The sequence below is a fragment of the Myodes glareolus genome, chromosome 25 (genome assembly GCF_982192425.1).
Source record: "Myodes glareolus chromosome 25, mMyoGla1.1, whole genome shotgun sequence".
NCBI lineage: Eukaryota > Metazoa > Chordata > Mammalia > Rodentia > Cricetidae > Myodes > Myodes glareolus.
In genome coordinates, this window is record NC_142050.1 from 36962650 (window position 1) to 36986425 (window position 23776).

Below are 23776 nucleotides of genomic sequence, written 5' to 3' on the forward strand. Positions count from 1 at the left end.
TTCATAGAGAACATTCTATTAGCCTTGGTGAGAAAACAGAGGTTTGAATCATCAGAAACGGGAAAGAAAACAGATGGGAAATTTTACATACGAAATGTTCTGTAGGAAAGACGGCAGAATTGAACAAGACTTGAGTTGTAAGAACAAAGTGAATCCACTTAAGACGTTGATGTCAGCCTTGAGTTCTGCGGTGGTGAACACTGACTGCCGCTGGGCATAACAATGAGGGAGGGAGTCTAGAATTTGCTAATTGAGGAGGGCAGATTTAATGCACCCTAGATGCAGGTGACTTCATCCCATGGCTTGGGATCCTGGAGTAAATCATAAACAAAAAGGGGGTTGAGCACCAGCCCTTCCAATCATTGCTTCCTGACAGCCGATGCAGCGCGAGCATCCTCAAGCTTCTGCTTCCGTTCCTCCCTGCTGGGGTGGCCTGTAGCCTCAGACTGTGAGCCAGAACAAACCTTGCTTCCTTAAGCCATTTTTTGTCACAGCCACAAGGAAAGTGACTAATTCTTGTCCTGAGGATAAAACAGCGACACCATGCACATGGCAAAGGGAAAAGGATTTCATGCTTGCCGTAGTCAACTGAACTGACTAGGTCATAGTCCACCCAGGTTGCCGTTACCAAACACCAGACGCTGGGTAACTCACAAATCATAGAAATTTACTTCTCATGGTTCTGGGGTGTGGGAAACTCAAATATCAGGGCACCAGCAGGTCGGGTATCTGGTGGGTGTTAGTTTTCTGACATAAAGGAGCAATTTTGGGATTCTTTTCTAAGGGCACTAATCCATTGAAAAGGGCCCTATCATCATGACATAATTACCCCCAGAGGGACTACCCCTGAATATAATTACCTAAGGGATTAGGATGCCAACGTACAGATTTGGGGGTGTAGACACTGAGATAGAAGAAGAGTTCTTGACGACAGTAGATCCTTTGTGATTTAGGAATGAAACCCTCTAAGGATCACACTCAACAAGAGGAAAGGGAAGGGAATGATAGGAGTTGCAGGGTGTGTCTGGACTCTGGAATCTTCCGTCTCTTATCCCAGGATAGTCTAATGGGCTCACTTCTCAAAGCATGTCCTTTGGACCACTTCCACCAACAATAATGGTCGCTGCATGGAAAATAAAAAGGAAAGGAGCAGAGTCCAAGGAACACAGCCTTCGTGACTGCGATATCTCAGTGAGCTTCGTGGGATAAGAGGCTCGGAAAGTCTCCAAGTGGGAAACTCAAGGCTCACTGCTTATTTGACCACAGGATTCTTTCGTGTCCCGTAATATCTTTTGGGAGTAGAATATGGAAAACAGGCTTTGAGTGGAAACACAGACCTAATAAATGGTAAAATTCCATGTAAGACAACATCCACTAGCCAGACACGGTAGCATGCTCCTGTAATCCGAGGCAGGTATAGATGGACTATCCTCTGCTGCATAGAGTCCGAGACCAGCCTGGGCTATGCGAGACCCCATTTCAAAAACAAAACAAACAAAAAAAACTAAGCAAACAAACAACAGAAAAACATTGACAGGAGTCATTTTCTTGCCATTGTGAATTAGCAGAACAACCAGTGGGTGCCCACTGTCTCTATTTAAAATGCCCTGGTGGGAGGGAGCAGGTCTGTTCTGTCTACAATAGAGAGGCTGGGGCCATGCTTCTGTGTGCTCCGCTTGTGCGTTGTTCCCTTTGACCTTTGAACCTTTCCACCTCCCTTCCCAAGCCCCAGAGCCAGCCTTCCCAGTATTTAGTGTGCATGTTTGCCTGGCTTCACAGCCTGTCATCATTTCATGCATAGCATGTGTGGCCACTGTGACATCATAGCTCTCATGCTGGGCCTTAGGCCTTTGTCTGTGTTTTTCAGGTCCATCATATTGCTGTGCTCTTAATAAATCTGTTACATTTCCCTGCTGCCTAACACCTGAGTCTCTCACCTGCCCACCGTCGCAGGGCTTCCAGAAAACCATCCTCTTTTATAGACTCTTTAAGAACCTATGATAACGCTGTGGGCTACCTTCTTTGCTTTTACGACTGTAAGAGACGCTTCTCATTGTTCCCAGGGTCCATCCACATATCAAACGTTGTAATTTAAGAGTAGGATATATCCTTCCAGTATAGTCTCTCCTGTAACCACCCAACAATACTTTAGTTTGGCTGAGCTAATCATGCAATGCAGAAACATGAGCGTCTTTAAGATGAATAGGGCATGCAGGCAGTAAGCAGTGTGCACCGGGTTATATGGTGTAGTAGTTTGCTGTCCACTGCATTGGCATAATGACAGGAGAAACATCCAAGCATATGGTTTCAGAGAGGTGGTGGTTTGAATGAGGAATGTTGCCCATATCCTTGTGGTTTAAACGCTCGGTTGGTGGCTCTGTTTGGGGAGGTTAAGGAACCTTTAGGACACAGCGCCTTGCTGGAGGAAGTACATCACTGGGGATGGGCTTTGAGAATTGGTAGTCTCGATTCACTTCCAGTTCACTCTCTCTTTCTCCGGTTAGCAGCTGAGATATGAGACAGGGTCTCTCAGCATCCTGTCCCTGCTGCTATGCCTCCCACACCATTATGGACTCAACCTCTGGGACCGTAAAGCAAAACAAACTCTTTCTTCTAGAAGTTGCTTTGGCCCTGGTATTTTAATCATGGCCACAGGAAGTCACTGATGTAAGAGGTTGCAGACCAGGCTGAGGCAGCACACCGAGGTGGTAGCAGGAGACTGTTTACCTCATGGTGGTCAAGGAACAGAGTGAAGACAGCAAGGGTTCAGGGAAGTATATGGCTTCAAAGACATATCTTGACATTTTCTTCAACGAGGCCCCACCTTCTGTAGTTTCCACTACCTCTAAGTAGTCTGTTAAAACTTTGAATCCATAAATAGATGAAGCCATCGTGAAGACAGAGCCCTCATGGTGCAATGGCAACTCCCAGACACACCCCCCAAGGTGCCTTATTAATCTAGGCATTTCTCAACACAATCAAGTTGATAACCAGGCTTACCATTATAAAATTATCCATGATATTTGCAGAAAACCACATCTAACTAGAAATCATCATAGCAAGTGAATCAGCCAGACTCAGAAAGATGTTTTCTCTCTGGTGGAACCTAGACTTTAAAGTATATGTTTATAAATATGTGTGTGTGGGGGGGTCATGAAACTAGGAAGGGGATCTCAGGAATGGAAGAGAAGATCTAAAGAGAGGTGAGAGATAGAGAGGGTGTTGGAAAACATTTGATAGAAAACCAGAAGGAAGGGACAAACGGAGAAGGAAAGGTACCAGCTAGAGAGGCAGTCTGAGTGTCTGAGCAGGCAGTCAATGAAAACCAGCTATAACGGCACATATGTATGAAGATGCCAGGATGAAGCCATTACATTTTTTAAAAGACCAGCCACCATATATGAATCTCTTTGTTAATCTGAAGCTCTCTTATTCCACAATAAGAAGTTATCTCTTGCCCATCCTGTTATTCCAAACACCTAGAGCGCTGTCTGGTACATAACAGGTGCTTATTAAGTATTTGTTGACTGACTAAATGAATTACCTCTTGGTACATATTTTTTTCACAATAAACTTATCCCTAAGGAAACCTCAAATGTTAGAAAGATCTTATTTTGCTCATTTGGGTAACCGGTTATCTTCTAGAAGACAAAAAGAGCAAGGCGAAATTACTCTTAAAATCAAAGCTTAGAGGAAGCTGGATCATGATTGTCCTGATCAGGAGTTAGCCCATTAAAGTACAAAATTGATGTATACTGTGAAGGCCATCTGGGGATTTGAAGGATGAATAGAGAAAACGTGTATTTGTGGGGCTAGTGGGCCCCATCCATACAGAGCATTGGTAGGGTCCTTGCTGGTCTGCCACCTCACTCCTGCTCCCAGGGTGTTGGCGTTGCCTGTACCCTACCTCCCTGGGGTCAGCTTAGGGCACCAGAAAGAACACAGGATTAGAAGCCATCATCTGGTCTTAACCCAGCTATTCTTAGGAAGTCCCATGAATCTTTCAGCCATTCGGTCACCTTTACAACATACCTGAGTAACTGTCTCTATCACAGGTCCAGTGGTGTGGGCCTCGGAGGTCACTCAGAGCCCCCAAAGGATCCAGGAGTCTAGCTGTAATGTCTTTACTCCTCTGGCCTGACTTTCAAAGGCTTTCTTGTAGTCAGTTGGCGTCTTAGGGGAGGTCATACACATCAGGATCCCTGCTCAGCTGCTCAAGGCTGGGTCCCTGAATCCCATGTGGGTATGTGGGTCCTCTCGTTTTTGTGTCTCTAGAGAATCCCTGCCCTGGTGCATCCTCCTGAGTGAGGGGTGTTCTCAGGAGATGGTGCCTCCCATCCTGTTGTCTCTAGATAGGATCCCAGGGAAAATGTATTCATTTTCTTAGCTATGAAATGTGTGCATGCATGTGTGTGCATGCACGTGCATGTGTGTATGTGCGTGTGTGTGCACGTGAATATATGTGTGTACATGCATGTGTGTGCATGTATGCATGCATGTGTGCATATGTGAGCGTGCATGTATGTGTGTGAGCGTGCGTGTGTTTGATCATCTTGAAGCTTACTTCCATTTCTAAAACACTATTTTTTTGTGCTTAAAAATTCTCCTTGCCCTTGTTGCTCCCTGGTTGGGTCTGGATCTCTTATTAAAACTTCCCTTTCTTGTTGTCACACATCTGGGCTTTCTAACACTCAGCTCAGGACAGCACATCCCTCGCTGGCATTGGGTTCTTCCTCTGGCTTCGTTGTCTTCGCAGAAGCGTCAATGCCCTTACTAGACTCTCTATTTATATTCTCTATTTATATTCTGTGCAGCAGGTGATTTTGTAATATACTTTCAAGTAAGGGTATATTCTATGTGTTTCTACATACACAGACACAGGCACACACACAGACACAGACACACACACACACACACACTCACACACAGACACACACACACACTCCCTCCAGTACCCAAGACCATGCCTGGGTGTAACGTATAGGCAAAAATTCTCAGGGACAGCCAAATGACTATTTTAATGTTCCTTTGTCCCTGTGGTACCATCCAACTATTTATTTAGTGGCTCGATGCTGTTGGCATCAACAACTTTGCCTTATAGGCTGCTTTTCATGTTTATGATTCTTACTGTGAAAAAAAAATCGTTTGCCTAACATCTGTTCTGAATTTGTTTTTGTTTTTTTCTTTATTTTTATTTATCTATTCCCGATTGAATTAAATTTGCACAAGGACACTAACTTGGATTGGAATCTTCAGTGTCCTTCAGGATTTCTACACACTTCAATACATCTCTTAATTACTCTTTTTTTTTATTGTTATGAGATATACATGCATACCCCGCTCACACGGGCAGATTGGCTTGCAGCTTACCTCTGTCTGTCCTCCTCTGGGGAATATATTTTATTAACTGAATAAATTAAATGGGCGGGTGTACACAATAGAGGAGGGAGGTTTATTGTTATAGGTTTTATTTCAAATATTTTCCCCCTTTGCTGCCCAATTCTCTCCTGTATCCATCGCTCTGCTTTTGGATAAAGATTTACTATATCTTAATGTAGTCATAATTCATCAGGATGTGGTGGGGGGCTTCATCTTACAGATGAAGACTCTGAGGGCTGGAGCCAGGCAGGCTATCTTCCTGCCTACATCCAGAAATGACAGAACAGCCACAGACTCAGAAGTAGATCATTGCCTGGACCTGTGACTCCCAGCAGACAAGTTTAGGGCCTTTTTTGGAAACACAGGCAGTCCCCTGAGGAAGCCTAGACACTATCCACACTGCATACCATTGTGGCAGTTCCAATCTCCCAGAACAAGCCTCATCCATGTTTCCATGGGTGCCGATGGGGTGGGGTGGTTAGGAAAGCAGGCAGAAGGGTGGAGTGGGCTTGGGCAGCACAGAGAAAATCATAATGGTTCTTCCTCTTCTTGGGGCCTCCCCAGGTGGATCCGTATCTCTCTGGCCGTTTTCTAGGGTGGTTTCATATGACCACAGACCTGTTGTTGTTCATATGACAACCACCCTGTTGTCTCTAATGCTTAGAAACCTACTTAGAGAACACATGCATGTTCCTAGCAGTCAGCAGAAATGTTCTCAAGAGGGCTGAAAACTTGCTTTAATCCAAGACTTGTGACATCTACCAGATACAGAGACAGTAGCCTAGATACTCTAAGGGTTTGCCCAGTGCCTCCAACAGATCCAACTGCAATGATCTCTACCCTGAATCCTCTGCTAATTATTCTGAGATAGGACATCCACTTTGTGACCTCTCCTTGACTCTTCACGTATTTTGCCCAGATCTCCCAATGGCACAAGACGGAGGGGGAGGGGATGGCTATCTCACCTTCATAAGTGCTCCCCATTGGCCCATCTTTAGGTGCGGTCTTCTTGGCGGTGATATCTGTGTGTGTGTAGCGCTCAGCCGACAGTGGTGGCAGAGGCCACCATGCATCCCCCACAATTGAGCTTCATTCCTGTCACTCTTCTCAAAGTTAACATCTAATTTGGAAGGAAAATACAGACACTTCCCAAGGAGCATGAGAAAGCTGGGTAGGAAGTGATAGTACTCCCAACACAGAACAGGAATGGAGTAGCGCTCAGTCGACAGTGGTGGCAGAGGCCACCATGCATCCCCCAGAATTGAGCTTCATTCCTGTCACTTTTCTCAAAGTTAACATCTAATTTGGAAGGAAAATACAGACGCTGCCCAAGGAGCATGAGAAAGCTGGGTAGGAAGTGATAGTACTCCCAACACAGAACAGGAATGGAACGTTCCTGTTCTCCAATGGGATCCAAGCAGTGAAAGCGGAGAAGGCTTCTTGGAGGAGGTGGTACTTGTCTACGGCCTCGTGGGGAGCATAAGGAAGCACAAGGAGAAGGCACACTCCACTTGGTAAGAACCATTAGGGAAAGGTCTTGAGGACGGGGCAGTGGGGAAGGAAGTAGAAAGCTGGAGAAGAAGACATAGATGGTTCATGGCTCATCACACAATGAAGTCTTGGCTCCCGGCCTCCGAATGTTGGTGGTTGTCCTTGCTCAGAGCTACGGGGGCTGGTTAAAGCAGGTCTTGCAGGCCAGTTTCCTGACTGACAACAAGATAGGCATGGGCTACAGCAAGTTTGCTGGGAACTCGTGTCTGTGATGAGGAGGACAGCAGCTGTCAGGGTCATCTTCCGACAAATGGTCGGTCACATGCTCTGTCATTGGATGCTGGCTTTCAGGTGACAAAGCTTCCTGCAGCTGAAGCCGACACACGGGGAGTCAATAGCTATCTTTGCACTGGACGGCAAACCGTTCCCTGAGGAAACCTCTGGGCAATGCATCTCAGCGTCACCACAACACGGAAACTGCTGGAGATGATATTTTGGTAGAAGCCTTGGTTTGAGGTCAAAGGTGATTTGAGGGTTCTGTATATCCAACTCCCCATGGTGACACTTTGTCCAACTAGATCTGGGGCTTTTTCGTATGTTGGCCACCAAGATGAAGGGTACACAAGCTAAAAAGGCAGTCCAGGGTCTATAGAAAGGGTGTCCCCAACTATTAGAAAATGGTCTGGGTTACATGGTATCAGGAAAGTAGGATAGAGGTTAGTGAAGAGATCCGAGCTCAGCAGTATCGAGTCTTCTTCAGGTCCTCCAGGGGCAAGAATATGGGCATCGGAGAGACCACGTGATTTCCTGAAAGGCCTCCGCAAACTGCCCTCATACTTCCTCTATGGACCTGAACTCTGCTGGCTTCTTGGGGATCCCAGAAGAAAATAAGGCAAGGTTGTGTCCTGCAAGAATGTGCAGAGCAGTGAGGAGCCAATGGGTATGACATTGGTGTGATGTGGCGAGAGAGAGATCAATAGAGGAATTCCCTGCTCGCTTAAACGCTTTGGGAGTTTTAGCTGAAGACACTATGTACTTTGGTGATGGAACATAGAGAAATGAAATCAGGGCTAAGTAGAAAGCCTCTTCCGTGCTGGCTAGCTCTCACAGTACTGGAAGGTGCTATGCAGGTTGCTGAGTGGGGTGGGGTGACAATCAAGTCTTCCAACCATGAACCCTATGAAATGCAGTAATGACCAGCATGGCAAGACATGCCTGTGAGTGCAATAGTAGCTCAAATGTTATGGAGATAATGAACAACTTTCTAATTAGATTAAAGTCTTATTCCACAGGATGAAGTTCATGCTTGGTACTGTAACTCTGGCCAAGACCCCGTGGTTAGAGAGTTTACAGGCTCTGGGAGGTGTGGGGGTGGGGGATGAATGTTCTACTATCATTCTGCTTAAATAGACAGAGTTTTAAATTTCCTTCTAAGCTTGTATCTCTCCATCTATAGATTCATGAGACTTTTAAACCTTATCAGAGAGATTTCATGCTGTAGATATTGATTAACACACAAATTCACAAACGGCCAAAGAGTAGAGAATGTCAGTGGAGCACTCAACCACAGATGGGGATGACCCACCCAGAGCTCAGGGACTATCAAGGAAGAGGTAGCAGAAAGACCTTAAGAGTCAGAGGTCAGGGAGGACTAGAGAGGACCAGCATCTTGCAGATATGACAGGACTCAGTGTTTGTGAGCTCACAGCAGCTACGGACTGCACAAGACATGTACAAGATCAACCCAGTCAACATTCCATCCTGGAGCTGGAAGAGACATGAGAGCCCCTCCATAACAAATTATTGGCAGTTGATGACTTCTGGAGAAGGAAGGGTCAGTGTTCTTTGAGGTTGTGGCCCCAGTATGTTGACCACAGGGCATGGTCCCAAACCCGTGGGTAGATGGGTAGCACAAATTAGACTTAGGGGCCATTTAAAAAGAAGTGGATGAAGTTGGGAAGGGTCCCGGTAGAGTTGGGGAGTGGGGGTGGAGATGATAACATATATTATGTAAAATTCTCAAAGAGTTAATAATTTTTTTTTAAAGTCAGCTGCAGGAGTGAGGGCCTCAAGAACAGGGTGGGTGCCCTGCATGCCTGTAGGGTGTAGGTTATTCCCGAGCTAATAAGCACTTTGGAGGGGAAGTCTGCACAAAGCAGAGGGATATAAAGACTGAAAATCTAGGAAACCACAAATAACTTTCTCATAAGAAGAGTGAGGGACCGTAATTCTCAAACTGTGTGCTGAGACACCACAGGATGCCACAATTAATCCATAGGGTCACCCTTAAATATTGTAAATGTTTATTGAAAAATGCAGCGACATCTAATGGTCACTACAAGAATTGCTTTCAATCTTGTATGTCCATCCATTGAGTGCAGGAGTACCTCTGTGTGTATGTGTGTGTGTGTGTGTGTGTTTAAAAGTCCACTAAGTTGTTAGAATATGAGTACTTATTGTGTATGTTAGTACCTATTTGCTAATCAAGAACAAGAGTGTCAAGTAATTCTTTTGACCTATGAGATGCTATAAAATATAAAATAAGGAATCCATGAACATTGGTAGGAAAACAGAAGGGCCAGCTGTTAAAGGTTAAGAAAAGGTTAAGACTTATTTCAAATAATAGAAACCCATCAGAACTTACAGTGAGTGAGGTCATATAGTTACCTCCTGTCCCCAAAAGGTAGGTTTGGCCCTAATGGAGCTTAACTTTGGAGACACAACCCCCACTGGGAGCCACTGCAATACTTTAAGTAAAAGTGGCAAGACCCAAGTACAGTTGGCATGAGAGGTTAAAATGGGATTCCAGCCCCCTCCATAACAATATGGAAACCACGCCTTCTCTATAGCCTTGTGGGGGCCTCCATACCAGAAGAAGCAGCTCTCCCAGGGGCCATGAGCCCAGGAGTTGACTGCCAAGGAGCAGCTGCTGGCCCATGAGGAGCTGTTCAAGCTGAGTGTTCGGGGACTGCAAATCGTCGAGCTAACTTTCTTTGAACTTCTTGGAATCTGTGAGTCTGGCCACTTGTCCTAGTCCTTGCCAGAGCACACGGCCCCCTTCTCCGTGGCGCTTCCTGACACTTCCATATGCAGCCAAAGGGGAGCTGTGAGGGCAGGAGAGCAGCTGCCTGTGGCATCCTCTACTGCTGGGAGGTGAGGCCGTCACTGAGGCACAGACGCCTGATGTGGACATCAGGTCGTGTCCAGCAGATCCCATCCATCACACATGTGTTCAGATTCCTTCTGCTGAGGTGGGGGGTGCCAGGCTTCCATCAGTAACCTCCTAATCCCCCCCACACACAGGCATCTCTAAGTTCATGTTTCATAGATGGGGCCATCACTGTCCACGAGCCACTGACACACAGTTCAGGGCTGGCGAACTTCCCGTCGACCTTCACCGTGACCTCTCTTCTCAAAGAAGCAGGCTCAAGATGGGCATGATCTGTCCAAGGTGGCCCAGCTGTTAATTGCAAACAAGGTCTGGAACTGAGTCCCTGAGATTCCAGTTGCCCACAGACACAGCGCTGACAACCTCACCTTGGGACCCCTGACAGCTTCGGTAGGCCAACTCAGTGACAACCCCTCCTACATCTTCTGTAAGTCACACACTCACTGCTAAACCCTGACACATTGCAGAACAAAGTAGAAAGAAGTGTCCACAGCTCCCTGCTTCAGATACACGCCCAGTGCACTTTCCTCCAGACTTATAAGACTTTGTCAGCTGGATGCCCGGCAGAGTATGTGCTTGATAAAGACGTCTTCAATGCACCAATTAATACTGGGCTTGACTATTATTCATTACAGAACCACGCTGCTATTTTTACAAGGTGAACCTACATCTAGCTGTGGAGCCTGGATCTTTCTGTGTGATTGTGAGTGGCAACCCCCCCACTCCCACCCATGAACAAACAGCCCTATAGTTTCGTCACCCCCTGCCGAAGGCAGGGACTTCTGGAATAGGGCCAGGTGGCCCCCAGGCTGATGCCAACAGTCTTGCCTGTCATGGTTCCCAGAAAGAAGGCAGCTGTGCTATTTTAGTCAGACTGGTCAGTTGTGTTTTTTTTTTTTAAAGAAAAAAAGAAAGAAAAGAAAACCACTAATTAAGCAAGTCAAACAAGTGTTATTTTTAACTGCACAATTCTTCACTGATTCGCCTACATTTTCTCTTCGACCAGGTGCTTTGGGGTTGAATAAGCAAATTATTATGTGCATAAATAAATATAAATGAATAATTGGTTATGAATTTCTGGCCCCTATAGTAGTCAGTGTGCAACTTGGATTAGCAGGAGCAAGACCTCACCTCCTTAATTAGGCTGGAAGGGGGTTTCTGGTCCATTAAAGAAAGAACCTGCTCTCAGTTGTCTGTTGAGGAGGAAAATATACAGACAGTATGGCCGGAGCTTGTCTGGGCCCTGTTCACACCTGCTTGTACTGGATTTTACAGACCAGGCCAGCCAGCCTGGGAGGAAAGGCAAGGCTGGACATCTTGGAGAAGGACAGCTCTAGACAGGGGTCAGACAGTCTTTGTCTTGGTCAAGTCCTGATTTCCTGTCCCGGGAGGGAGTAGAATAGCTTCTTCTTACCTACATGCAGTGACAGAGGTACTGCAGGAAGCTCAACACGACAGGGAACAAACACTGATGCTAACGATGGTTACCGCAAAGGTTTTGAGACGGACCCATAACCTAGACACACATCACTGACCAGTTTCACGGTTTGGGCTCTTTCTTCGCACCCCATCAGCTTAACTTTCAAGAACCAGAATTTCATTTCCTTCTAGATTCATAGAATTAAAGCTACAGTGAATTAGGATTACCTTGACTTCACCCCCATGTTTCAGCTGCAGCATGCAGAGTCTGAGGCGTCTGTGTCTAAACTGCCCCCTGCAGTAGGATGGTTGGCTGATGAGCGCAGATCCCACCTGCTGAGTTCCAAGGCATGCTGTGCCATACCATCTCAGGAAGCCAGAAACAGGGAGCAGGAAAACACATACCAAAACACTTCAGACTGAACGACTTACAAAGAAGAAAGGTTTCTCCAACTCACAGTTCCGGAGGCTGGGAGGTCCAAAGTTGATGAGCTGCGTTTGATTGGAGCCTCATTTTGATGGACATTCCGTGCAGAGTCCAAAACATCACACAACGAGCAGAGTACATCCTGGAAATGGTACCAAAGTAGCCTTTTAACAGATCTGCTCTTGGGGTGACCCATTAATTCATCCATTCTGAGGCCGAGTCTCTGTGGCCTAATTAGTCCCTGAAGGGACCACCTGAACACACCTCCGAAGGCTACCTTCCTCCCAGGGAAGATTAAATTACAGCAAAGGTTTTGGTAGAAACATTTAAACCCAAAGTACATACTAAAATAACAAGACAGGGATCATATTTTTTGAAGGAAGTTTCCTGGAGGCAGAACAACACTGTACTGGTTCAGATTTTGTGATTATATATGATAGAAACCCAAGTCAAACTAACACAATTTAAGCCTGTGGGATCCAGTGAAGGGATACAAGGGCCAGAGGCTGAAATTTAAAATTATGCTCCCTAGAAAGTCTCTCTCTCTCTCTCTCTCTCTCTCTCTCTCTCTCTCTCTCTCTCTCTCTGTGTGTGTGTGTGTGTGTGTGTGTTTTAAATCTCTGCAGGGCATCTCTCAGTTCCTTCTGCAGATAGGTTCCCTCCATGCAGAAGGAAAATGATCCCCACATCCCCAGATTCATACATTGAGCTGAAGTTTTGGTGCTCCAGGAGGAAGATGGCACTTTTGTGCCCCAATGTCTGGAAAAATCCCAATGCATGCTGGATGATGTGTGCAAGCCTTGGACCAGTTACCAAGGATGTTATGCTATGCTCAGCCATGCCCAGATAATGAAATCCATCCCATGAGCTGAGGGGTGTGGTTCCGTAATTAACCTTGCCTTCAGAGCTACATGGGCTGGGAGGATAGCTTCCCGAGGAGAAGAGGTTCCCAAGGTTCACATGGTGGAGCCATCCCAGGCTCTGGGAAGGAAGGCTGCACCTGCGTAAGTCAAATACATTTTTCCTATTTAAGATCTTGCCAGGAGCTCCTCAAACTACAGATGAGCATTTTTATAAGCATAAATTCACAAGATTACACAATTTACATGTAAAATGGGGCCAGTTTTCTCACGAGGTTCATAAAGCAGCTCTGAGGCAATTCTAAAGGAATTGTTGCAAAATTGGTTTTAGCATTAGTAATATTACTAGAAAAATACAGAAAGACTCCCGTGGCGACTCCTTCCACCAGAATATACAAGTATTATTTTGCTTTTTTACAAAAATCCAGAGGGTGTACAAAATTATTTTGATCATAAGAAACTCAATACAAATATCTTGCCAAAATATACGTGCCTCCCATAGTTTAAGGATTTGAGGAAATGAAAATGGGCGTGCCCTCTGTTCAGACAGACAGAGACCAGGGTTTGTAAGGTGGGGCCCCGATGTGTTCACTGTCAATGGCATCAGAATCCCTGGGGAGCTTGTTAAAATAAGCGGGTGACTGGTCCCACCCCTGTCTGAAACCCAGGCTTGGTAGGCCTGGGTGGGGCCCATCCTTCCTTGAATGCTCCATTTTTGGCTCTGGCCAGCTGCTGAGGTTCTGAGCCACTGTCCTAGGAGGGTGGCCCGTCTTCTAGCATCAGAATCTGATGTTATGTAGGTTACCGGGGCCCTCCCAAGTCTGTAGGACAGGCTTGGCTGAGAATGGGTCTGTGTCCTTAAAGCTTATGAATTTCCTGAATGAAATGTTATCTTAGTTTGAAATAATTATAGATGCACAGAAATTTGCAAGCAAATAAACAAAAAACGCACAGGGAGGTTCAGCGTCTCCTTTATCTCTAAGTTTACCCTATGCAGGTAAACTTACATGCATCTATACCGCATGCAGGTAAAATTGCAGCACGTTATCAAAACCAGCAGGCAGAACCTGATGCATGCACAGAGATCGTTCAGATTTTCTCCAACTATATATGCACTTACGAGTGTGTATGTATAGAATATATATGTATGTATTTCTCTCTCTACCAATATCATGGTTTCAACTGCTACAGTCAAGTTGCTAGTATACTCATTTCTCCTGCTTCGTTCTTCAAGAAAAAAATCAGTTTTTTAAATCTTTTGTCTTCTCATACGAATTTTAGAGTAAGTTTGTCCATGCTTATGTTAATTCTTGATAGGATTTTGATTGGGAATGCATCATGTCTGTGGTGAGTTTAAGTAGGATTGTACCTTTATAGTGGTTCTCACCCCTGAACGTGGTTTGTCTCCAGCTTTACTTATGGGTTCTTAGATTTCTTTCCTCAACAGTGTGTGTGTGTGTGTGTGTCTGTGTCTGTGTCTGTGTCTGTGTGTCTGTGTGTTGCTGTCTTGCTTTGCAATGACGGAAAATGAATCCAGGACCTCATGAGTTAGGCAAATGTTCTATCACTGGGCTCCATCCCTAGTTGGTCCTGTGTGGGTTTTCCCTGAACTTTTAAAATTTTTACTTGCGGTGGTAGTTTGGGTGAGAATGAATTTAAAATTGTGAATTCCAATTTTGTGGTCATAGATTTTCGTGGTCATTTCTGTGGTCCAGACTGTTATCCTATGTGTCTAGTATTCTTATCAGCACGGAAAGGGATGGGCTCCACGGCAGCATTTCACCTACGCTTCCTTCATCCTCTGCTACTCCCTTTCCTGTCCTCTGTCCTCCTCTTACTGCCCTTCTTTTTCTGTCTATGTTGTGTGCATGTGTGTGAGAGTCTGTGCAAGTCGTAGGAGGACCTCAGACTCCCCAGAGCACTTACTCCCCGGTGCTTGGGAGCCGCCATGTGGATGTTGGGGAAAAAACCCAGGTCCTCTGCAAGAGCAACAAGGGCACCTAAGGGCTGGGCCATCACACGCTCTATTTTTGATTTATTAAAATATTTCTATCATCTGTGTTGTGTCCTGAGTAGTGGCAAAATAGGCATACAGAACTTATCTTGGCCTGTGGGTTGAGTGTGCCTGCCTTACCACTCTGAGTGACTATAGAAGCCTTCCACATTGCTTGGCCTCCTTACTGCGGAATGTAACCGTCTCCAGCTTTTCTTCCAAGGGTGCTGATCACAGCTGGTGAGATGTTGGCTCCTGCTCCAGCCACCCAGTATCCTTGAAGAAGTGGATGAGCAGAGGGATAGCTAGCCAGCTGTGTTCACCTGTGGTCCTTGTTTTATGATGCTCCTTCTGTTTATCATTCCACTGCTCACTGGAGAGTCTCCGTAAGGGTAGAGCTGCTAGTGATAAATTCTTTCAGTTGTTCTTCTTAAAGCGCAATGTTTAACCTGTTTCCTGAAAGATACATTCACCAGGTAGATACTGGGAAGTTTTTGCCTGTATCAGCTAAAATATGCCAATTCCGCTGACCTCCAGGATTTTGGCTTGTGTATGTAAACATTTATGCATATGTATGTGTGCATGTTTGTACACGCGCACATGTGTACATGTTTGTGCATGTGTACATGTGTACTTATGTGCATGGAAGTCAGAGACCAATGTTGGAAGTCTTCGTCTATCTCTCTTAATTTTGTATTTTGAGACAGGATGTTTCCCTGAAATTGGATCTCACTGTTTGGCAGGATTGTCTGGCCAGCAAGGGCCAAGGGGTCTCCCATCGCTCCCTCTCCAGTCTTAGGATTAGAGGTGTGTGCTGCCATGTCCAGTTTTTCCCTCCATGGCTGCTGGAAATTTGAACTCAAGTTCAGCAGCAAGCAGGTCAACTGAGTCACCTCTCCAGTCCTCCAGCTTCCATTCTCTCTCTCTCCCCCTGACTACCTTTCCCTCCCTGTTTGTGTGTTGTTCCTATGTCCTCCCTGTCATTCTCCATCTCGCTCCTCTACGGCAGGGTCTCTCACAGAGCCCGGAGCTAAGCCATCCCGGCCACCTTCCTGTCTCCACACACTGCGATTACAGAAACCCTCTGCCACACCTGGTTCTGGGGAATCTCAACTCAGGTCCTCTTATTTGCACAATTGCTCCCACCTACCGAGCTGTCTCGTCAGTCTCAGGCCCCATGATTTCTGATGAGAAATCTTCCACCCTTTGAATTAGTTCCCGACAAGAAGTCATGTTAAAGATTTTTCTTCTTTCTCCATTTTTCTCCCGGAAGCGTCATTGTGACGCATCTTGTTGTGTGTTTCTTTGTGTTTGAGGTTCATTTAGCTGCTTGAATTTTTAACCTAGTCTTTTTTCAGACTGGGGGATTTTTCAGCTAGCGCTTCTTCAGATGGAGGTGGCTTACAGCACACTTCAAGTCTGAGAGCCCTGTTATGGGCGGAGGCAAGGGTTCCGAACCCTTCTCGATGTGGACAGAGTCCTGTAAGTGTTCTTTCTTCTGGGTCGGACATCTATAGTCTGGTTCTCTCTCTGGTCCTCAGAGGACTCCGTGACACCTGCCACAGACTTTATAAAAGTGTTGGCAATGGCTGCACTGGGTTATTTTCAGTGTTCTTGATTAAAAACAGTAAGGAACTAGTTGGTGGCCGTTCTTTCCTTGCACCACATCTGTTGAATTCCTGTGGTCCAAAGACTTCCCTAACAATTTTGGAAAATATGATCAGTTGGTTGAATATTTTCTGAGTGCCTAATAGTTGCCAGATAAATCCTTTTTCTTAAAAAAAAAATGAAGTATGTATGCATGTGTTCTGTTGTGTACCTCACTCAAGCATTGTGCACATGTGTGTGTGGGTGCGCATGTGTGTGCATGATGTGGAGGCTAATGTTGGGGGGCACCTTCAGTCACTCTCCACTTCATCTTTTGAGACAAGGTCTTTTACTGAACCTGGGGCTCACAGGCTGGCCAATCAGTGATTCCAGGAACCCACCATCTCTGTGACTCTCTCCCAGCCCTGGGGAAGCACATGGCCAGAGCCAGTTCTCTTTCCATGACTGCTGGGGATCTGAACTCAGCTCCTCAAGGTCGGGTGACAGGTACTTTGCCAACCGGGCCATCACAACAGTCCCTTTCTTCTTGTTTTTCCTTCGCATTTTTGGTGACGGGAAAACTAATTTTGAAATGAACATCATTTTGGCTTAGGGAAAGCTGAGTTAGAATCCTAGGGCAAACTCAGCTCCTTTTTTTGTTAATGTGGTTTCCCTTTTAAAATCTGACCCACGATGCTCTCTGAACAGGCGGCACCAGCCGACCAGTTACACCCAGGAATGCATCAGCTCATCTGGAAGCATGCCTGGCAGCGGGCCCCATAATTATTCATTCAGCTTTGCCGAGCACAGTTAGTCCCTAGTCACAGTGCTACCCGAGCAGGTGGGGGTGGGGGTGAGAGCGGAGGGGTGAGGGCGGGGGGGGGGGGAGGGGGAGGGCCAGTGAAGGTGAGGGAAGGGGTGTTGGTGGTTTGGGTCCTCGGTACCTTCATAAAGATAAACCATGTGTGTAAGCGCCCCCTCTGGCCAGAGTTCACCAGCAGCAGGTGGCTGGCTGAGGCCGTCCTCCGCCTCTTGGATGTGGGCAGTATCCGCTGAGCTCCCTTGTACAGAGCTGAGCCTTTCGGAAGCAGGGTTAATCATTCCTGTGTTCTCCCTGGCATCTGCTTATTCATTCAGCGTGGAATTAGTATAAATGTTTTCATTCTCAAATGCCAACCTCTTGTGTCTGGAAAACTCTGCCATTCCCCTTCACCTCACTGTTGGATCTCGGGAGCCCTTGTTAGTGCGCTGACATTTATCGACCGGCCTTTTCTCTCAGCCCATAAGCTGCCTGAGTCAGGGCCGGTGTCTTATCTAAAGCTCCAGTCCTGGGACAAGGTGGCAGTTTGTAGGTGTTGATGGGGAGTGCCTCGGCGACACTTTATCTCGAATCTACTATTGCTCACCATTGGAGCGTGTACTCTCCCATCTCTACGTATTTACTTCCCAGTAATTGTTCACCCTTCGTTCTAAATGTCTGTGAGTTCTTTTGTTGTGGGGGAGTGGGGGAGAAACAGGTAAAAGCGCCATATTTTAAAAGCAATTTGTTTGATCCCTCCTAGGTACTACCTTGGTCGTCGGATGTATATTGTCATTTCTGAACCAGACATGATCAAGCAGGTGTTGGTGGAGAACTTCAGCAGCTTTCCCAACAGAATGGTACGTAGTTCCTCTCGGTGTGTGGATGAATGGGGGTGGGGTCATCCTAAAATGTAAGAACTTGCAGGTGTGTAAGAGTGGCTTGCGATAGTTAACCTTGGTTGATAGTTTGACACACTTATGAGGTGGGAACTCAGCAGAGGAATTACCTCCATCAGATTGGTCTGTGGGGGCATTTTTTTGATGGCTAATTGGTGCTGGATGCCCCAGCCTACTGTGGGTGGTACCATCCCTAGAAAGGTAGCTGAATATAAGCCAGTAAAAAATGTTCAGCCATGGGGGCTAGAGAGATGGCTCAGTGGTTAAGAGCATTGCCTGCTCTTCCAAAGGTCTTGAGTTCAATTCCCAGCAACCATATGGTGGCTCACAACCATCTGTAGTGAGGTCTGGTGCCCTCTCTGGCCTGCAGGCACACATGTAGGCAGATATTGTATGCATAATAAATGAATAAATATTAAAAAAAAAGAAATGTTCAGCCATGGTCTCCGCCTCAGCTTCTGCCCTGGAAGATGTAAGCGAAAATAAACCCTTTCCTCTCCAAATTGCTTTCTGTTACGGTGTTTATCACAGCAACAGGGAGCTCGTCATTTTGTTGCTGCTGCTGTGATAAAATGTCAAGTTCAAAAGAGACTTCTAAAAGAAAGAGAGTGTCTGAGCTTACCGCTCCAGAGGGATTGGAGTTCACAGCAGAAGTGGCAGACGGTGGCCAGAGAAGGATGCAGACACGAGGCTGAAGCAAGCAGGAAGTAAGGTGAAGCTAGAAACACCCAAAGGTTCCACAGCCTTTCCCACTGCACCAGTGACTGGGGACCAAGTGTGCAAATCTCTGCGCCTCTGAGGGACATTCTCATCCAAACCGCCACAAACAAGAAGCAAATTACACAGGCTTCTCAGGGACTGAGGTCTGCTCCCCTCCAAACTTAGCTCCCCCGTGAGAATGGGCTTTTGAAAGACGCCCAGAACTGCTGGAAAGATGGCATTTACACCTAAGAACACTCCAAGAAAGCTAGAGCAAAAGAGAAACCGGAGCCAGCAGAAATGCGAAAGCCAGGAGAGTCGGCTAGAGCTGTGTTCAGAGCCAGAGGATCCTCAGGGCTCACACCACGTGACTGAGAAATACCGAGCAAGGTTAATAAAAACCGGTGGGAGAGTGAACTCTGAAGGTCTGTGCTTACATCTTCCTCCGGAACTAGGAAAGCTAGAGAGAGCCGAGAAACACCATCAGTGGGGAAATTAGCCCCCAAGTATTAACAGCAGGGGTCCACAGAGGACCCAGAGCCAGCTCAAGTCCCCAGCCCACTTCTTGATTTTACCTTTCATGAAAAAGATTCCAAATAGAAGAAATGACAGTGTTCAATGCTGCCCATGCTTTCCCAAGGTGAGGAGACAGAAATTATAATAAAGAAGGGTAGTGACCTTCATGTTAAGTCTTAGGAAGAGTCTCAAGTAAATTAACAGATGTTTGTGAGAATTTGGACAATCATGGTACCTACCATTTTTACAGGATCAAATTAAAAAGTGTTTGTGTGTGTGTGTGTGTGTGTAAGCATGTATGTATGCACATGTTTAAGTGCATATGTGTGAGAGCATGCAGGTACAGTGTAGGTGGAGAGGTCAGGAGACAACCCCGGGTGTTTGTCTGTTCTTGCCTTCCACCTTGTTTCAGAGAGTCTCCTGTCATCGGCTGCTATATATCCCAAACTAGCTAGCTGGTGAACTTTTAGGACTCCTCCTGCCTCCCCCTCCCATCCTGTTGTAGAAACACTGGGATTGAAGACACGTGCTGCCAAATCTGACTTTACAGGGGCCCTCACATGTGGCAAGCATTTTAGCTGCTGAGCCATCTCTCCAACCTCAAACGTCCCTTACCGTTCTTACAGAGATGGTAGGTAATCTCTCGTTCCTTGGTTGACCATTTAGCAGCCCTGTGCAGACCTGCCATAGGCCAGACACTCCAAGAGTGCCAAGTGTAAGGAGGGAGAAGAGAGCATTGTGTCCTCAGGTCTTGTGGAGCGAGCAGTTCTCCACATTTGCAGCACACGTGGGGAGGCTCCCACGGCTGTGGGAAGAGCAGATGATCCGTGGTTCAGGTGGCAATAGTTAATTACGTGACGCTTCGGACAGAGCGATCAAACGGCAGGCATCCTCCTGCCTCCTGTGCTTATTGAACCACAGCATGGGTTTTCGGTCACTATGGAATACATGAGGGGTGGACAGATGGCTCAACAGTTCAGAGTACTTGCTACTCTTGCAGAGGACCTGGATTTGGCTTTCGGCACCCATATGACAGTTCACGATTTCCTGTCATTCCGGTTCAAGGGACTCTAATGCCGCTTTCTGGCCTCTACCGGCCCTGTGCCCACGTGGTACACAGACATACATTCAGGCAGACACTCTACGCATAAAATTAAAAAAATATATATAAGACTGGTACGGAGACTTTCCATTTCACAGACAAGGAAACTGAGGCCCATAGAGGTTACATGGTCAGCCCATTCACAGACTAAAGGGGATGGGCAGAGGTACAAGGACCACCTCCCACTTCAAGCTCAGTACTCTCTTTACTTTGCCACCACAGCAGGTGTCTTGGGGGACATCTAGATGTCAAAGTTTAGCAGAGTCATTGGCCATTCACCCTAAATCCCAAATGTGCTCACCTTCCAGCTCTAGAACACTGTGCCCAATTCCTTACCCTATAGTCACCAGGAGGAGGTGACTACCTGGCACCCTGTCTCCCTGTGGAGTGGCCAAAGGAATCAGCAGCCTAGCTGCTTCCTGCTGCCCTGAGAGTCACCATTCTTTCACCCTAAGACCCCTGGCAGTCTGTGCCCTGCAGGGACCTGACAGTTCATCCAGGTTTGTGAATGTGTGTCACAGAGCACAGACCACCAAGTCACATCCGAGCAGGCAGCGAGGGAACCCTGGGTTTCTGCCGTGCTTCCTGAGCCCACCAGAGCCCCTAAAGGCGACATGGGCATCGTGGTTCTGAATCTCTGACTTCCCACCCACTGCACCCAAGACGGCTGTGTGGCAGGAGAGCGCGAGAGCTGGCCCCAAGGAAAGCTGCACTCTGGTGGAGCTGCACGGTGCACGCCCACTGCGCATGTTCTAAGAGGCCACTGAATAAAGTTGCCCTTGGCCTCTGTCAGCTTCTCCCACACACTATTTTTTTTCTACCCTTTTTAATTTCCTCCTCCAAAACTAGGCCCTGGCCCTAATTGCAGACCCTAGCTCATAATTCCTTTTCTCTTCCACTTAACACGGGATGAAGCATTCAGCTCTTAAGGTCTTCCCACAAGATGGAAGAGCCTCCGTAACTCAGAGACAATCCGTGCTCCAACCTGACCTCTCACTGCTTTCCAGCACAAGGTATCCATCCCTCCAGTCACCCTGGCCTCTCTAGTCACTCTCCCAGCCTGCCACCAGATCTTTGCAAATGCCAACAACTCTTGAAACAAGACGGACTGTAACAACAGGGCTTGTACCTTTTAGCAATGTGAGCTTGAGTAAATCTATCTTCTGAAAGCCTCTGTCGCTCTTTTGGAAACTGGGAGTACATAAGCTACCTTAGGCGAGGCTGTGGTTGAGCTGGACAGGGTCGCTCACACGAACCGAGCCATGGCCCCTGCAGTGTTTGGCGGGCTCAACAACTGCTCCGTACCCATGGGCTGCTTTCAGCCTTGCACCTCTTCTGCACCTATACAAAGCCTTGCTGTCCTTCAAGGCTCTCACCGGGTTCCGCCTCCATCTGCATCTCCGCTTCTCTGCACTCTTACGCTTACCTTTACCTGCCTCATTTGCCTTTGTAACTGACCCCACTGGGACTTCTGGCTCTTGTCCTAACTTAGTGCTGTTTTTCAAGCCTGGGGAGCGTATTTTCTACACCCTCGTTATGTTTTGTGTTCCAAACACATAATGACTGTCAGGGTGTGGGTGAGGGCGAAATGTCTCCCCATGTGCTCTTGTGTTTGGACACTTGCTCCCCAGCTGGTGCTCCTGTTTTGGAAGGCTGTAGACTTTTCAGGATGGGGCTTGGGTGATGGAAGTGGGTCCCTGGAGAGTACGTCTTAGCAATTCTAAGGTCTGTTCTTAGCCGTCTGTCTCAGCTTCTGGTCTACCAAGATGTAAACACGCAGCTCCATGTTCCGGCCGTAACCCCACTCTGGTGTACTGTACGCTTACACCATGAGGAAGAATAAAGCCGTCCTCTGTAAGTTACCTCATGTCAGGTATTTGGCCATGATAATGAGAAAGGTAAAGAGTACAATGTCTCTTCTGACTCCAAAAGGAATGTCCAATGGCCATAAGTTTCCCCTTTTCCACAGTAGGGGGTACGTCTGAACCTGGAGATTCCATAGCTGCTTCCCAGCAAGGTCATTCTCAAACACGTAAGAAGACCCATCATAGATTATATCTCTAGGAAACCCTAGGGATAATTTTCCATCTAGAATGACTCTGCTTGTCTTCGGCTTTGTTTATGGTCTTTAAGCCAATTCCATATTCATGATAAAACAACCCTAGTGACTCGATTAAACAAAAAACAGTCGTTAGAGCGGGATTTTCTCACAGGTTTTTGAAAGTCAAATTAAACCGGGTTCTGTGGCTCCCTCCTTCCATATGCTTATTTATCTGCTCAAAGAACTCAAGGAGATTAGTGAGGCGTGATTTTCCCCTCACCGATGCCACGCCAGCCTTCCCTTTAATAAGCCGTGTTTACTTAAGTGTTCAACTTTATTATACATTCACTCGGTAAACATTAAACGCTTACTCCATGCGAGCGTCTACCAAGAGGTCCCCTGTGATACAGAAACACTTCGGCATATTAGTTTGATGCATTAAATGAAAAGGAACTTAAATAACACATAGCTTCATTTTCCACCGTTGAGAGCCCATTGCTGCTCGCGCATCCCGTGTTGAGTCGTGTTGGTAGAGAACGGCCGTGTGAAGGTCTGGAATCTGATGTGAGATGTGACCGTCTCACGTGAACGTCTCATGGAGCGGAGGTGACACAGCTGGGGACTCTCTAACACAAATCGGTTCTGAGTAAATATTGAATCAAAAGCTCGTTGAAGGAAGTGTTCCTTTGCAGTTGGGTATGGAGGCACACACTTGTAATCTCTGTAACAGGAGACTTAAGTGGGATAGTCACAAGTTTGAGGCCAGCCTGAGCCATATAAAGAGAGTCTATCTCAAAAGAAAGGGGTGGGGGACACAATATTGTTTTCAAACTCCAAAATGCTGGGCTGGATAGGTCACAAACGCTCAGCTCTCCCCTCACACTTTCCCTCAGATTGTATGAGGAATGTCTTGGCTCCCTCTTGTCCCTATTCCTCCCTCCACCTCTCTGACACTCCTGGTACTCCCCCAGAGGGCTCCACTAAACCTTGAACCCAGAGATGACCATGAAACTCAAATCAATCTTCTTAGAGTTTGTAGACACTCTGTCATTCCAGTAGTTTGGGACTTAGGAATTTTTACTCACATATTTTTCATTCCTTCTTCTTGGTTATCATGCAAGCAATAAACTTGAGATATTTTAATATCTCTGGAAACTGGAGCTGAGTCTGCATGAGTTGGCAGAAATGTCCACAACTAGTGGATAATTTACTCTTGGGAGGGGTGAGGAGGGGTGGGCTGGTCTTTAGCCTACGTTTGGTTGGTCCTGTTGGATGCAGTGATGAAGGAGATGTGTCAGATCATGGAACATGCTGCCTAGGTACTGAGTTCTCTCCCAAAATGGTAGCAGGGAAAGGCGAGGGCTGTAGACACTCTGGCTACTGTCTTGGCTTGGA

General features: G+C 46.7%; 1 protein-coding gene across 1 annotated transcript in view; it reads left to right on the forward strand.

Annotated features, from left to right (window-relative positions):
• Positions 1-23776, forward strand: part of Tbxas1 (thromboxane A synthase 1) — a 165107-nt gene that overhangs the window by 45823 nt on the left and 95508 nt on the right. Inside the window, exon 4 of the mRNA XM_087901627.1 lies at positions 17888-17984. Coding sequence (XP_087757753.1) covers positions 17888-17984 — 97 coding nt within the window. The remainder of the gene's footprint in view (positions 1-17887; positions 17985-23776) is intronic.